The sequence below is a fragment of the Delphinus delphis genome, chromosome 8 (assembly GCF_949987515.2).
Source record: "Delphinus delphis chromosome 8, mDelDel1.2, whole genome shotgun sequence".
In the NCBI taxonomy this organism is placed as follows: domain Eukaryota; kingdom Metazoa; phylum Chordata; class Mammalia; order Artiodactyla; family Delphinidae; genus Delphinus; species Delphinus delphis.
In genome coordinates, this window is record NC_082690.1 from 47,915,358 (window position 1) to 47,933,274 (window position 17,917).

A 17,917-nucleotide genomic window follows, 5' to 3' on the forward strand; every position below is an offset into this window, starting at 1 on the left:
TCACTCATTCTTTGAAACTAACTCATTAGCTGGAAACCAGCATAGGCACCTCATGGAGTTCCTATGGTTTTATACCTTTGTAGATATGCTTTGGTCTTGGTTGGTCATATGAATGAACCATCTAATAATTTGAGAGGCCAATGATACCTGATTGGCCTGATTTTTTATTTTTCTCCTCCCTTCAGTTTTAACCTGCTGCCTCACTTGCTCCACACAAAAGACAGTCCAAATTGTTTGAGTTTGTACCTCAGAGATACCAAATTAAGCTGCATCATTTTACCTTTCAAAGTACCTGGGGTTGGACTGAATGTTAAAGGAAGTGGGATGAAATCAGACATTGCTTCTTTGTCCACTGTCCCTTTGAGGCTTAGTGTCAGTCACATTTGTTGAGTACCAACTTTATGAAAATCAGTGTTCCAGGTCATCAAGACAAGGTCCTATCCTTCCAATAATCACTAATGATCTGATGTACCAGGTAGAATGTATTACGGCTATGATAGGGGGAAATGGTCTGTAAGCATGTGGGAAGGGAGTATGATAATAGAGTCATGAAAAATGTATGGATTTTTTTTCACCCTTGAGGAAGGATTCTTTTCTCATCCATATAAATCATAATTTTTTAACCCTTTTCTTAATCTGCGTTAGGATTGGCATCTGTTATATTGACATGTAATTGCATGGGCCCTGGAATATGTTGGCATGAACTAATCACTCCTCCATAAAGGTGTTTCCCTAACCCCAGGAGCCACTGAACTGCTCCAGAAACTCTCTAACCCCAAAAGGAACTCATTCTGAAGCATAAATTCTTAAAGCTACCATCTAATAAACTATAGATCTAAATATAGTAAAATTTATTATTGTCACTTTTCTTTCTTGACCCAGGTAAATATTTCCTGGGACATATTTAAAATAAGTATCTTGTTGCTATTTTTTTTTTAATTTGTTAAAATCTAATGTGGGCAGAATGTACAAATCAGTATACTTCCCTATAGCAACACAAAAGATAAGCACAATAGCACTATAGAAATACCTAAGAGGTAGTTTAAAATTATATATACACACATATATACATATGTATAAAAAACTTGAAACACAGATCAGATTAGCATTTGTTTCCCCTAGTTTAATAGTGTCTCAAGTAAAACGAGACACTATTGATTTTTAGGGAAGTTAAGCCTATGTTAACGAGAGGAATGAGGCATGACATTTTAGATTTGATAGTAAATGTTAGACCATTTATTGTCTAGGTAAAGTTAATTTCTCATATGTATCAACAAAGTTTTCCAAGCAATATAAATGTATAATATTAAGAGAATGCACCCTGGGGCCACCTTGTAGGTGAAACAAATCGCTTTGTTATTTCAGTACCTAACCACTGCTCTCCTCCTACGATGAGGTCCAAGGCAGACCACCCACCCCATCTTGAATACCATTCCTTGGCAGTTAGCACTTTGACCTTGGAAAATGTCATAGATCAGTGGGATACCAAGATATTATCTTTATCTAAACAGATTTTGATCTTGACTCATTCTGAATTTAAATTTTGTATATATTGTATGATGTTTTGTAGAGTGATGACAGAGAAACAGATACAACATCAGAAGGCAGTTACCAGCTCAGCAGACACAAGAAGAGCCCGAGCTCTTTAACCAATCTTAGCAGCTCCTCTGGCATGACGTCCTTGTCTTCTGTATGTAAACAAAGGCTTCATGTTAATATCCCTCTGCTTCTGCGAACCTTGCTCCACCATGCTCCTGCTACTGTAAAAGGGCCTTTTGTTGTATTTCTCAGATTCCAGGGGCATGAGAGCTTTTTCTCTAACCCACAGTTGGCTTCTGGCTAGCCAAATCTTCCTTTTTCTCTGTTTTAATCACAAGAGAATTCATATCCAAAATAAATAAATATGGTTTTTTGGATGTAAGTACTTAAAAAATAAACCTAAATTACCAACAAAATGAACCACTAAATTTTTCTGTGCAACAAATGGGGTAACTATCACAAAGTATGCTTATATCTGATATGCTTTTATATACTGTGTGCAGGTATAGAATTGTACCTGTCTTTTAGCAAGACTTTTATTCTGATGAATGAAAGTACTGATTCACATAGAAGAATAGGAGAGGCGATTCTTTGCCCCATAGAGGGATTCAGAATGGAGTTTTCAAAGGAAAGCTCCCTAAGTGTAGTTGCTCAGATTTGATTTAGAGAATTTGACTTTACACAGAACTTTCATAAAGTGAGGTAGTTTTGTGTGTGCATGTAAGATGTGTGTAGAAATATATATGTAAATATGTCCTCAGACACTTATCCAAATATCTCTGATACATATACACATGCACATATCTCACCAGGTCTGCTAAACAAATGATAAATCTGTGCTTAAATTCTTACTACCCTTGCATTTTTCAAACTCTTTGTAAAAAAATCTATTTAAATTGAATTTCTGCTGATGACAATCAAATATATGGCCTTGGGAAGGCTTTAAACTTCCTTCATCAATCATCCATTTTCTGCCCTTCCTGACCTCTAAAAGTATATGGCTCAGTAAGCATTTTCTTAGATTCAGCGGATGGGTAACATAGTAAAATTCCTTTTTAGTGCCTTGGAAATTTGATAGAGCAATGTGTCACTGTGATTTGTGTGCCTGAGGTTTCTCACATCCTCTTTCTTTAACACTTTAAACTCTAAGCATGCCTAAAAATGGAACTCTGAATGCCCCCTACCATAAAATCACACTGCTTTGAAATGAGTCAGCATCTAAAAAACTTTGCATTTCACTTTTCATCTATGTCTCTTAGAGGCAATTTTTGTTAAACACTAGTCATCATGTCATGTATATCATGTCAGGTTGTCTGTGTCGGTATGCTTTTTTGATGCCATATTAAATTAACTGCTTTTATGTGCAAACTAGAGAAATAATGGCAAGCAAAGATTACATCCATGATCCTTGTGTTGGGTTCAAGAATGAGATAGAGACAAACACTGCGTGTTTCCGACGCTTTCAGGTGAGCGGCAGTGTGATGAGTGTTTATAGTGGAGACTTTGGCAATCTGGAAGTGAAGGGAAATATTCAGTTTGCAATCGACTATGTGGACTCACTGAAGGAGTTGCATGTGTTTGTGGCCCAGTGTAAAGATTTAGCAGCAGCAGATATTAAAAAACAGCGTTCGGACCCGTAAGTACATTTTGGAGTCACTATTTTCTCTTAGTTACTCTTAATCTTATAGAAATTGGGAAGGAAAGAAAGTAATTGAAGGGAGGGTATGTGTGTGACTGTATTAAAAGGAACGTTTGGGAAAAAAAGTTGGGGGGAAATGCTGTTTACTTTATAGATTCATATGCCAAACCTACTAAATTATAAAAATATCAGAGAGGCACAAAACATTTCAAGTTGGAAGGGACCTTTGAGGTCATTTTGTCCTGATTCCTTCTTTTTACAGATAAGGAAACAAGGGACAGAGAAGATAAGCGACTGTTTACATAAATTCAGCAGCAAAATGAGGAATGATGGATTGAGCCCCAGTCTCTCTCCACACACTTTCAAACTTTCTCTAAGATTAGGGACACGTGGGACATACTTTATAATGCTCTGCGGTGCATTATAAAGATTCTAGAATAAGGTAGTTTCCATATATTTAAATTATATTCTATAGAACTTTAGGGGGAATTACCAACTCATCTTTGAAATCACAGGTTTAATTGCATTTCAGTTTAGTTACAAAGTCGAATGGTATTCCCTACTTATCCCTATGCAGAAGTCTGATGCTTAATTATTTTGCTAGCATAAGCCCAATCCTAAAAGGAACTGGGCTTAATAGCCTTTTTGTTGTTTTTTCTTTTTCTTCTTTTTTTTTTAACATTCATATGGCTTGATAGGTATGTACCAGATTATTTTTTTTCAAAAGGCAGTCACAAAAACTTTTTTAATTCTGCAAGCATCAAAGCCTTTTCTTAATAGGAAACTAGCCAATAGAATTAAGCATCATGTTAGAGGTCTGTCGTCTTCCCTCTGCCCCACATTAGTTAAGGTCAAAGGAAGAAAGGAATTCAGGAAATATCCCTTAAAAATCTTCAAAACAATATAAAATTATCAATTCCACTGAAATCACTTTAAAAGCTTAAGCGTAAAGGTGTTGGTGAGAGCATTTATTACGTACTGCTTTTCCTAGTGTCATGAAATAATTATTTCTATCAATTTCCAGTGCATTTTTTAAAATGGAGGTTAGACACATCACTTTTATTTTCTCTGACCTTCTTGTCTGTTCAATTCTCTTTTTAGATATGTAAAGACTTATCTGTTACCAGACAAGGGCAAAATGGGCAAGAAGAAAACGCTTGTGGTGAAGAAAACGTTGAATCCTGTGTATAATGAGATACTGCGGGTATCTATGACCTCTCTATCTAGGAAAATCCTAAATGGTGACCTATGCATTTAAAAGGCCATGTCATCTTGGGTAGTGTCCCTACAGAGGAAGTCAGTCACCAAGAGAGAAGGAAATGAATAACCATTTTCTGAGAATCTGCTTTGTATGAGATGATACACCATGACTGTTGTATGCATTATCTCATGCATGTCCTCCATACCCTGCCAGGGGGATAGTATTATCTGCGTCTCACAGATGAGGCAAATGAAGCTTAGAGAAATAAAGGAAATTGCTCAAGGATACACAGCTGATAAAGTTGAGCATTGCTGCCAAAACAATCTTATAAAAGCCTAATTCTGATCATGTTGTTTCTTTGCTTAAAATATTTGAGGATTCCCATTATCCTTAGGGTCAAGTACACCCATCTTAACACGCATACCACTCCCTTGATAACCTGAGCTCCAGCTTCATCATTCCACTTTCATAGTCTTTCTTCAGGTCACCCTGATTCCTTTCTGTTCTTTGGAGGAACTACATTTTCTCACACTGCTGGGACTTTCTGTTCCTTCAGACTGGGATATTCTTCCCCACATTCTGTCCATAACTACTTCCCACAGCCTGAAATGCCTCTTCCTATGAGAAGCTGTCCTTAACCCCTAAGTTTCCCTGCTGTCTGCTGCCTCAGTCTCCTTGTTTTACAATAGGCTGTGTTAACATTCAGCACTTTAACTACTGGTTTAATTGTAAGTTCCATGAGGGCAGGGACCAACTCTGTGTTGCTTGTAAACTGCATACCCTTACGCAAATGATTTAACCCATCTACACTTCAGATCTACAAAAGGGAGATAAGAATAGTACCTACCTACCAATATGTATGAAGTAATTAGTATGCATTAAACACTTAGTAAATGCTGGCTCTTAGCACAGTGTCTGGTATAGGTACTTAAAAAATGTTTATAGATGGAAGGATAGATGGATGGATAGATTAATGAAGAGTATACCTGGCTCAAATGCCCATATTCCTTTTTCCTTCAAACTTTATTATGCTGCCTTAGTCATGAGTAACAGATTATTTAAAACTACAAATATGAGAAGGATTATTCATTCCCTCTTTCTGAAAATTCTGTCCAAGTATTTGGTTATCCTCTGAGAAAAGGAGCAACATTAAATTAACCCTCAGTCATCCATGGGTGAATTTTCTGTAGCAAGTTTTTAATTATGACTTGACTACGACATACTTCAGAACCCTAGCTATTTCTAGGTCAGCTACTTCAACCCTATACTCAGGAAAAGCCAGCTAGTTTAAATGGTAAACTCAGAGAAAGGCAAGTCTGCTACAACCAAAATGGACAGTCAAGTAGTATATCATAAAGCCAAATAGAGATTATTTTTAGATTAGAAAGACTATTATCCCTTCCATGATTATATATAATCAAGGATTGACTACATTTTAGATTAAAACTATTAGCATGCCAAAAAAAACAGGTTGAAAAATATCTTGTCCTTGCAGGATAATGGTGGGAGAGGTTGTATGTATATGGGGCAGGTGACATATGGGAAATCTTCTGTACTTTCAATTTTGTGTGAATCTAGAATTCTAAAAAAAAAAGTCTATTAAAATAAAGTCTATTAAAAAAAAATACTTTGTCCTTAGGTAGAAAACAGACCATTGGATTAAACTTCATTTGTATTTTTAGACTGAATTTGATTTATGTTATATCTAGTTAGAACTAAAAACATCCAGTAAAAATTGAATAATTGGCTTTTGTTTTTAGAGCGCTATTACCAGCTATGATATTTGAGCCATCATTTGCTTTTCCAGAGGGGGAAAGAAAAATGAGCTTTTGTGAAAGATGAATTTGAGCTCTTTGAAACAAGACACTTAGAATAAGATGACTTTGCAATATTCTTGAGACTTGAAACCTAACAGATGAAAAAATCTGATCTACACAGATGACTTTTTTCTTCATCTCTATGTCATAACTTTGGCATAAAATAATATTATTTACCACTTTAATTTCCTTCTTTGAACTGCAGTATAAAATCGACAGGCAAATCTTAAAGACACAGAAACTGAACCTGTCTGTTTGGCATCGAGATACATTTAAGCGCAATAGTTTTCTAGGGGAAGTGGAACTTGATTTGGAAACTTGGGACTGGGATAACAAACAGAATAAACAATTGAAGTGGTACCCTCTAAAGCGGAAGGTAAGTGCAGAGCTTTTTGTTTGGTTTGTTGGTTGGTTGGTTTGGGGCCTAGGATACAGGAGAGAGCTGTTGTATAGTTGCGTTTTCATTCAGAATGCTTACCCATAGTTTGGGATCATTATGTCTTTTCACTCTGTCCCATATGTTTCTTATGCTCTTTTCTATATTTTCTATTCTTTTTTTTTCTCCTCTCTATTCTTTGGGCTGGCTATTTTTTGCTAACCTATCTTTTAGTTTAATAGTTTTCTTATCTGCTGTGTCTAATCTGCTGTTACACCCAGCTACAGGTCCTCAATTATACTTTTCAGATTTACATTTTCACTTCATTCTTTTTTATAGATTCCATTTCTCTGCTAAAATTCTCCATCTTCACATTATCTTTATGAATTTATTAATCAAAGTTATTTAAAGTGTGTATCTGAAAACTCCAATATCTTAAACGTTTGTGAGTCCCTCTTATCTAATTTTTTATCTTAGTCTGGTCATTTGGTCCTTTGTTCTGATACGCCTGTTCATTTTTTATTGCGTGCTGGACATTGCATATGAAAAATTCTAGGGATAATTTGAGAGGGTTTACTTTTGCATCTGACACACAGAGTAGGGACACACCACCTTAATCTAGTCTGGTAATGAACTGACTAGAAGCTGGGGTTCAGCTTCCACATGGTCTGATCTAGTTTTTCTTTGCCCATATTCCTAGACTGTGGTCTTTCATGGATTGCAACTGAAAACCTAGGTAGTACCCAAATTTTAGCAGGTATCCAATTCACCTAAAGGACTTATTAAAACATAGATTTCTGGCCCTGTTCCGAGGATTTCTGTTTTGGTAAGATCTGACCCAAGAATATGCATTTCTAACAAATTCCCAGGCATTGCTGATGCTGCTGGTCTGGAGACCATACTTTGAGAACTACTGGTCTAGAGTATTTTCTGAGACCATCTCTCCTTAGCCGGCCAGTTTTTGCCTCTCCAGCACTGTGAGAAGCCCTGCTCAGCTTCTTAGTCTCTTTCTGCTAGGCTTGTTGTGCTCTCAGTTGGCACTACTCGAAAATCAGCTAATGCCTTAAAGTGGAAAGCAGAGAATGTCAAGCTCCAACATCTTGTCCATTTGAGTCCTGTCTATCGTAATAATTCTTCATCACCTTCAAATATATTCTTTTAATCCAGTTTTTTTTTTTATCCTCATCGGGAGGGTTGGTGTGATCCCAGCTAGTCCATCATAGCTGCAAGTGATACATACAATTAATACAAACTATTATTGATACAAACTATTATCTACACAATAAAACAGTTCCACTTAAGAAACGGTTCCAAAATATCACATCAGAATCACCTGAAGCACTTATTTCTAGGTCTACCCATGACTTGCTGGATGAGAATTCCTCAGAAGTTGTCAAAAGCATCTCATTTTTAACTAACTTCCCTTATGTTTCTAACATGTAGCCATGTTTTGGAAATAAGGCTCTTAAGACCAGAATTTGAAAGTAGAACTCTCTCTCTCTTATAATAGATATGTTTTAAAATTATTGTTCAGTCTTTGTTATTCTTACAGGCATCTCCTCGTTTGGTCAAAAATAATTAGGTTAATGCAGCTTTGAAAATGTAATATTTGTTCCCCCCCGCCCTGCCCCCCGCCCCCGACTCTTCTTACGCCTTCAAAGAAAGAGAATACAAATAAGTTGTTTTATGTGCTGGCTGAATGACTGAAAAAATGTATGTGTTTTTATAAAAACCAAAGCATCCCAGAACACCACTCCTGTCTCCAAGAAAGCCATTCTGATTTCTCTGAACTAAAGGCCTTGAAATGTTTTCTGGGTACCCCACAAAGATACACAATATAAAAGCAACAGTCTGGCTCTGATGAGGAGGGAAATTTTAATCCAGGGCACTCATGAGTGATACCTAATCCGAGCAATGAGGCAGATATGGTCCCGTAACAGAGCACCAACAAACAGGGTAAATGGTTTGTGTCTCATACCTGCTGACATTCCTTCATTTTCCAGACAGCACCAGTTGCCTTTGAAGCAGAAAACAGAGGTGAAATGAAGTTAGCTCTCCAGTATGTCCCAGAGCCAATGCCTGGTATGTAGTGATTTTTCTGTCCAGATTTATGTCCTTAACCTTATGTCTCCCCTCTTCAAGGATTTCTTTGAGTTCTATGATTTTTTCAAAGGTGAAGCCCTAAATAAACTTACTAATTTAGTAATCCTATAGACCGAATGAGTCAATCCACAGTTGTAAACTACAAAATTTTCTTTTTTTTTATTGTGGTAAAAACACATAACATAAAATTTTTCTTAACCGTTTTTAAGTGTACCATTAGTAGTGTTAAGTATATTTACAATGTTGAGAAGCAGATCTCTGGACTTTTTCATCTTGTATATCTGAAACTCTATACCCATTAAACCACAATTCCTTTCTTCCCCTTCCCTCCAGGTTCCCCTTCCTGGTAACCACCATTCTATTTTCTGTTTCTATGAGAAAAATTCTCATTTTTTTTTTCAGTCCAGCTTACAGCCCTTGTTTTAACTTTTACCTCACTCTCCCAAAAGTTTGTATCTCCACGGCGTGAATGGCCTTTCCTGTATAGTGCTGTGATACAAATGGAACTGGTGTGTTTTTTTCCCCCATAGGTGGGAATTGGGAGAATTCATATGAAGCCCCTAAGAAATTAGAGCTCATTTGTCCTCTACTCTCAAGGTCTCATTAGGGGAGAAAGCTTTTTCTTCAAAATTTTTAATTGCATCCTTGATGTTAAGGCCTCAGTTCTCCCGCACAGTTAAGGAGCAAGAGACTGTCAGGAAATCTGTGCTAACCCCCCTCTCATTTCCCACACAGTTCCCCAAGTTGTCCTCCTTAAGAATCTATATGAATGTTAGGACTGAAATCAGGGGTTGCAAACTCAGGTGCTTTCAGTAGCCTATTCAAGTCTTAGATGAAGTCCCATCTCCTCCCTAAAGCTTTTCCTGAATGTTTTTACCCTCACTGATCACATCATCTTCTAGAACATTACAGTAATAACTTTGCATTTCATTCTTATATTACATTTTTATAGTTTTTATTGATTTTCTCTCTCTGGCTTAACTGTAAACATCTCCCAGCGACATAGATTTTCTGTATTCCTTGTATGTCCAATGACATTCCTAGCATAGGGCTGAGCACATAATAGATGCTCATTAAATACTGGGTGGTTGACTGATTGGGCCCACCCATCCAGAAATGTATGGTAGTATTCCTCCATCCATGTGCACCCAACCTAGACAACAACTTCAGACTAAGCCAACTTCTCAGTAATTCCCTGTCCATAATACTGGCTGTTATGTGTGTCTATACAATAGTCCTACAAAATTTGTAACTACTTTTAACAAGAAGAGTGACTATACCTTAACCAGTACCTGTTTCGTTTACTCTATACTCAAATATGTTTAAAATGCCTCCTATCAGCACCGATTGATATTGGTATTAATATTTGAAAGGTATATGCATTTCACTGAGTAGTTTTGAATATAACTGTAAATGGATGATTCACCTACCTAATATCTATAATTGATCTCATTGAGCCAAGCAAAACCCAAAAAGAATGATGTAACACTCTGTACTTGGAATCAATTAAATTATTTTCATAGAGCTATCTGAGCTCAGTACAGCCAGACTATGAAAGATATAGTTAAGAACAGATATAATCAATTAGGATCATATGATCAAACACTAGCTAGCATTACTATGTCAGACCATCTTTAGGTTGGCATCTTTGGATGCAGTACTGCCAAGAGAGGAATGGCAGTGGAATTTCATTTTCTCTCTCTTTTTTCTGTTACAGGTAAAAAGCTTCCTACAACTGGAGAAGTGCACATCTGGGTGAAGGAATGCCTTGATCTACCACTGCTAAGGGGCAGCCATCTAAATTCTTTTGTTAAATGGTAACAGCATTGATAACTCTCCACCCTCAGTTCTACAATAGCCTGGCCTTTGCTGCTTGGTTTTACTTTTCTGTATCTGTGATGCTGAAAGTCGTCATTAGTAGTATAAATAAAATAACTTGAGACAGTGGCGACTTGAGCTAGAGGGATCTTTGACATGAACCCTCTCCAAGGCTTCATTTAGTTTTTTGCTTTGGGGGTTTTTAAAATAAATTTATTTATTTATTTTTGGCTGCATTGGGTCTTCGCTGCTACGTGCGGGCTTTCTCTAGTTGCCGTGAGCGGGGGCTACTCTTCTTTGTGGTGCGCGGGCTTCTCATTGCCGTGGCTTCTCTTGTTGCGGAGCACGGACTCTAGGCGCGTGGGCCTCAGTAGTTGCGTCACGCAGGCTCAGTAGTTGTGGCTCGCGGGCTCTAGAGCACAGGCTCAGTAGTTGTGGTGCACGGGCTTAGTTGTTCCACAGCATGTGGGATCTTTCCGGACCAGGGATTGAACCTGTGTCCTGTGTCCCCTGCATTGGCAGGCGATTCTTAACCACTGCACCACCAGGGAAGTACTTCATTTAGTTTTAAAATCATAAAGATAAGAGGGAATATATACAATCGAAACCGGAGATCACATACTCAGATACGTAATGTCTTCTAGGAGGTACATCTGCTGATGAGGACAATATTCAATACTAAGGAGTTTATGAAATGGCTAATGGTGATGCCACAACTCTTGGATCCTTTGTGGAGCATCTGTTTTGTGGCCCATTTGCAAAAGGTCTTTTGCATCAGTCTCTAAATATCTGGGAAGTTATTTGCTAAATAGGCCCATACTAATAATTAGCTCATAAGAGTTTAAGACAATTTGGGTTTTTAAGTTGCAACCTTTTTCTCTGTTGTAATATAAATGCTTGGCATCTTACCTAAACAGATATTATTGTGCTGTCCTAACTCTCTCTGACTAATTTTATCTATATAGATTCTACCAGAAGACCAATTGTAGCTATTTAAGTTTATATGACCTTATTTATGATTTTCCCTATACATATTCTTCATAGATGTCAACTGATAAGTTTTTCAGCTCAGGTCAGTCTCCCATTCCAAGACTAGTCCCGGCCCTTCTTGTCTGCACAAGAGACATGGTAGGTTAAATTAATTTCACTTATTACCATAAAGTAAATATAAATAATTGCAAATATGTAATATAATTCATTCCCAAAGTCAAATCTAGCAAATTGGAGAGGTTTCTCTTCTTTTGCAGTTCTGTACAAGACTGATTTCTTAGGCTATCACAGATAATCAGGAATAGATTTTAGAGGAATCCACAAACAATTGCTACATAGTAAACACTAAGTGCAGGTACTGAACTAAGTTGTTTGCTTAATATGTAATTCTAATATTAACCTTTTGAGGTAGGCATCACCATTCCCATTTTATAGATGAGGAAGCAAGTGTCTAAGAGGTTAAGTCAGTTTCCTATACTACACAGCCACTAAGTGGCAGAGTCAGGATTCCAAGCAAGTGTGGTCCACTCTGGTGCAGAGAGTCTTTCCGGCAGGATGCCCCACCATCGCCATCACCATCACCATCTCTCTACACTCTTTTTTTTCTTCCATTTCCTCTCGCCAATCCCCAGTAGCTGAAGCACACTGAAAGCATGAGTTTACTGTCTTATTAAAATGTTCTCACAATAATGTTTCCTTTCGTAGTACCATCCTTCCAGATACAAGTAGGAAAAGTCGCCAGAAGACGAGAGCTGTGGGGAAAACCACCAACCCTGTCTTCAACCACACCATGGTGTATGATGGGTTCAGGCCTGAGGACCTGATGGAAGCCTGTGTCGAGCTTACTGTCTGGGACCATTACAAATTAACCAACCAGTTTTTGGGAGGTCTTCGGATTGGCTTTGGAACAGGTAACATTTGTTACATTTTTTATTCTCCATGAGTCAAATGCTTCTGGAGACACTAGAGATTGGTTGGTTTGTTGTTTTGCTTCTTCCTAATGAAAACAGATATTGTTTCTGTTAAGTATAATGAAATGAATGAGTGAAGGAATGTCAGGCTGTGTGCCAAGGACTCTGGATACAAAGATTAACGGGATGCAATGTCTGTCCACACAGAGCTTAAGTTATTGTGGGGGAAACCAGAAAAGCCTTCATCACTACTCTTTCCTGAAGAAACATTTGTGGCCCTTCATGGCTAAAAGTGTGCTTTGCATAATAATAGTAACTAATATTTATGGAGCACTGATCGCTGTACTAAGTGCTTTATTTGCATTATTTCATTTAATCTTCACAGCAGTTCTATGAGTTGTTTCTAATGTTAGCCCCAGAGAAACTGATGTTCCAAGAAATTAAGAAACAGAGCTAATAAGTGGCAGAGCCAGGATTCAAAATTGAGTCTGTTAGACACTAAAGCTGTAACCACACTTCCCTAGAGATCACGTACTGTCACTTCCAACGCAATGCTGGAATCCTCCCTACTATCCCCTTATGCACCTGACAGATTCTCATCTAACTTTTATATGGATGTGAAGAGAAATCATTACTCTGAGAATAATGAGAATAATCCCAATTGTGGTGGGTCCCATTATTGGATATCTCAGATGGTTAAACAGTTCTTTCTCTGCCCTCCTGGTGATGTTAAAACTCTTCCTAGCTGTTTCCATTGGTGATTATAATTAGGGAATGACTCAGTTTTTTCCCAATGAGCTATTCCTTTCTAAATGCAAAGCTTCCCTTTTTTTCCAGGGAAAAGCTATGGTACTGAAGTGGATTGGATGGACTCTACTTCAGAGGAAGTTGCTCTCTGGGAAAAGATGGTAAATTCCCCCAACACTTGGATTGAAGCAACCCTGCCTCTTAGAATGCTGTTGATTGCCAAGATTTCCAAGTGAACCCAAAGTCCACTGGCTCCTCCACTGAAAACTACTAAACACGTGGAATCTGATCTTAAAAATGTTACTATGTAGACAGAGATCCTCACCTTCTATCTATTGCCATAACAAATGCTACACAGCATGTTAAAGTCAACCTGCATGTACTTCTTTGGTTACAAGGCCCAAGAGACTTAAATGATAACAAAACATGTAATGTGTTTGTGACTCCAACATTAAAGAAGATGTTTGAGAAAGTTAAGAAAATCAAACCATTGCTGCTGCTTCAAAGAAAAAGCTGCCAAAAATAATTAAATGTGGGGTGTTGTTAATGAAAAGAGTTTTCCAATTTGCCATCATGTGTTTCTTTCTTTTTTTTTTTTTCTTTCATTTTTTGGCCATGCCACAAGGCTTGTCGGATCTTAATTCCCCGACCAGGGATCGAACCCACGCCCCCTGTACTGGAAGCGTGGAGTCTTACCCACTGGACCACCAGGGAAGTCCCACCACCATGTGTTTCAAACCACAGTTTTGTGCTACAGTTAGAAGGGCCTGCCACTTGATCATTGAAAACCCTTGCATGAACTGAAGAAATGTTGGTTTGTAGAAGAGTGACTGAAAGATACTCCTACGAGGGGAAAAAAAGGCAGAATATCAGTGATGATGAAGAATTTGTTCATAAGAAAGCTATTTACTCTGTAATCTCTATTGAAAATGGAATTCCATGTTAGGGCAATGAGACTATATTTACTGCGTACGTATATTTTTTGCCTTGAGAAACTTTCCCTTTTCCCAGTGTTAAAGTCCCAAATGTGCTTTGGTGCCACCCACTGGCCATAGGTGGAATTTAGTTTTGGGCTTAATTTTCTCCTAAGATAAGTCTCAAGCCTGTATTTTGTACTAGAGTGCCGTATATAAAACAAAAACCTTGCATATATGAGATTCTGTTTTTCTTATAACTCTACTATATGAAAAGAGCATGAGAGTGGTCTCAGACATGCCTTGCAACAAAGTTTTAATTAGAATGTAAATTGTTAAATTATACTGTACTTCCTGTGTCTGTATAATTTTCATAAAGTATTTTGTAAAAACCCTTAGAATAAATTATTATATGATTTAATTGTCAAATTAATCTTACTTCTTGTTTTAAATGAAATACTTTATGTTAAGAACCCTAAAATCTAAATTCCCTAGCAAGGCTAAAGAACTTTTGGGCTAATATTTCTCCAGAGTCTTTACTGCAACTCTGGGCATCATTTCCTCTAAATGGGAAGCTTCAGCTGTGTTATTAAGAGTAGAACTTTTATTTTTAAAAAGTAGTTGAGGGACTTCCCTGGTGGCACAGTGGTTAAGAATCCACCTGCCAATGCAGGAGACTCGGGTTCGAGCCCTGGTCCGGGAAGATCCCACATGCCTTGGAGCAACTAAGCCCATGCACCACAACTGCTGAGCCTGTGCTCTACAGCCCGCGAGCCACAACTACTGAGCCCGCGAGCCACAACTACTGAGCCCATGTGCCACAACTACTGAAGCCCGCGTGCTTAGAGCCTGTGCTCCACAACAAGAGAAGCCACCGCAATGAGAAGCTCACGCACTGCAATGAAGAGTAGCCCCTGCTCGCCGCAACTAGAGAAAAGCCTGCGTGCAGCAATGAAGACCCAATGAAGCCAAAAATTTAAAAAAAAAAAAAAAAAAAGTAGTTGAAAAGCTTTGAAGATACATTAACATTTATTCTTAAAGTTTTCCACAAAGACATTTTTGGGTCATTTGATACATAAAGCATTACTCCCCCTTAGAACCCCACTAGCTCACCATCTCAAAACAAGCCCTGATTTAATATAGGTTGGGGGAAGCCTGGGTGGTGAGGGGAGGGTGAGATCTTACAACAGGTATCTAACGAATGTCATTGAAAACATCTGGAGTGCTTGCCTCCTTTCCCCGAAACAGATGCTAGAACCTTCGACCCACTGGCCAGTAAGAGCAACTAACCTAAAACAACGCCCTTCCCTCATTGTCTCTCAAGGTCTTTTAGGAGGGTGGTTAATCTAGCTGTATTTCCTCTTCCTGTTCTGGCTGCAGGGAGGGACAAGATGAGGTGAAAGGAGGCACATCTCCAAGATCGGCTGGAGCCATAGCAGAAGTGCAAATCCTGTTCCAGCTCCTGCCACTTCATAGTACAAGCTACTTTCTCAGCCCTTTTTTCAGTTACCTGCTCAGCCATCTGCCAGCATCCAGCCAGCTATGAAGCATGAATGAGATGAGTCCTAGTATCTCCCCATCTAGGACTAGGAATGCCCGCCTCCCACATCCCCAGATCCCCAAGACACCAGAGGGGACAATAGAACCATCCTTGCATCTGCCCACAGAACTTCCAACTGCCTCGGGTCATCCAAGGGGATGTCGTGTCACATTGTTTTTCCGAAAAAATCTATAAAAGCTTTAATCTCACCTGGCTACAAGAGGAAGGCTAAATGGGATTTTCATGCATTATAAAGTGTAGGCAACCTGAATTCTTTGGTGAACTCAAGTTGACAGACTTTTCATCCAGTGGGATTTTTAGGCAAAGTGCCTGCTGAAATTTTTTATTTTCTTAAACTGGAGGCATTTCCTTGAACTGCATGTTTTAGGGCTCTTTTTCTTTTTCCAGAAACCCAACCAGAAATAAGCCCCAAAGGGAGATTTATTGGAAATAAACTGTTAGCCCAGAGAATTAAGGAAGCACTACAGGAACTAGATTACTCTGGGGACTCGTGGGCTGGAACCAGGAACTCAGATACTGTCTCTCCTCTTCCTCAGGGACAGGCAGCTCCAGCATCACAAGCTCTCAGCTAAAGCACTTCTCTTTCCTGGATTCAGCTTGAGAGAGCTCTGGGAGAAACTGGCCAGGCTTGGGTCACGTCCCCACCTATTGGACCACTCACGGTAGCCAGGAATGGATAGGGTAAGATCTTATGCTTGGCCCTGCGTGGATTATGTGTCCGCCCTGTGGCCAGGGAGAGGTGATCCATTTTCAGAAGAATAGGGTATCATACACATGGGCACTGGAGAAATCAAGAGCTAGGTAGCCATGTAATTTGTTTCCCCCTTTGGTGAAAATGCTTCAAAATTCCATTATTTAAAAAATGAAATAATATTCCAAAGAGTCACTGCTGACTGTTTCCAGGGAGGCCGAAATTCCCCCAAACATCATGACTGCTGCAGCTTTTAAGTAGATGGTGAGGATCCTGGGAACTGCATAACCTGTTCACATGGCCTAGGAGCCCACCAAAGCATGATTACTGTTAGCCTAGGCTTACGTCCAGGGAACTTGCTTGGACTTCTTTGTACATCTCTCATCCATACTCACCATCTAAGTAAAAAGTCCCCGAACATCTGCCTTCTCTTGTACTCTTAGGCATTTGTACATCTTCTCTCATTTAATTCTGACAATATTTTGAAACATAGGCATTATTATCCACATTTTATAGTTGGCAGGGAACAAAGAAACTAAAGCACAGAGAGGTTAAGTTGTCCCAAGAAGAATTCTTGTCCCAAGAAGAATCCCCATTCTCCTTTGGGATTACTCTCCTATTTCCTCTCCTGTCTCCACTCCCCCGCAGGCTCATTCACTAATTTCACTAGTTTGTTTTACAAAACAAATGCTCCCACACATTTGATCCAATCACAGAACATTCCTTCCACTTCCTTGGCTGACTTGTTCCTAAAGAACTGGTTCTTCTTCAGCCTTACAAAAAGAAGACTCTCGCTCTTCACATTCAACACCTCAGTCAGGATGTGGGATCAGATTTCAGATCATTGTGCCCCTATTTTTATTCTTTGAGAACAGTGATGTGTCCAATTGATCCATGATTATGTTAGCAGTTATCATACTGAATTGCTGTTTTTCTATTATTTGTCTCCATCATTAGATGGTAATTATCTTAAGAACTGGGACTGCAAACCTTGGACATAACAGTTTCTCAGTATGTGAATTGAACGAATGAATGATTAAGCAAATGAATGAATGATGAACTAAAGACCATGGGGTTCAGTATCAAAAAATCTGGGTTTGAATTCTGTCTCTATCACTTACTCTCTGAGTGACTTGGGACAACTTAACCTCTCTGTGCATTAGTTTCTTTGTTCCCTGCCAACTATAAAATGTGGATAATAATGCCTATGTTTCAAGAATATTGTCCGAATTAAATGAGAGAAGATGTACAAATACCTAGTACTATGTAGGGCATATAGAAGAACTCTGTAAATAGCAGCTTTAAAAAGGAGATGTTAAAAGACTTAACAAAGACAAGTGGAGGGAACTCGTTGGTCACCACTAGGGAGAACATTGGCCAAGGCTCATGACTTGGACCTCTGGAATATATACTGGATACCTTCAGGGTCAAAGGTAGGGGGGAAAATGGCATAACAAAGAAAACCATGGCAGAAAGGAGCCAAAAGTCATTATTACTAAACTGAAAGTTCTCTGAGAAGAGTGATATACCTAATTTATTAATGTATACTTAGCATCTAGCGCCGCACCATACATTACAAGTGTTTGTTGAATAAATCAGTGAATGAATAC

The 17,917-nt window shown here is 38.6% G+C and overlaps 1 protein-coding gene across 1 annotated transcript in view; it reads left to right on the plus strand.

Annotated features, from left to right (window-relative positions):
* The window catches only part of SYTL2 (synaptotagmin like 2), a 99,600-nt gene extending 85,691 nt beyond the window's left edge, over window positions 1-13,909 (plus strand). The window contains 8 exon segments of the mRNA XM_069540924.1: window positions 1,571-1,690; window positions 3,006-3,175; window positions 4,280-4,382; window positions 6,402-6,572; window positions 8,576-8,654; window positions 10,393-10,492; window positions 12,189-12,394; window positions 13,232-13,909. Coding sequence (XP_069397025.1) covers window positions 1,571-1,690; window positions 3,006-3,175; window positions 4,280-4,382; window positions 6,402-6,572; window positions 8,576-8,654; window positions 10,393-10,492; window positions 12,189-12,394; window positions 13,232-13,377 — 1,095 coding nt within the window. The 3' untranslated portion in view covers window positions 13,378-13,909.
* Window positions 13,910-17,917: the final 4,008 nt, after the last annotated feature.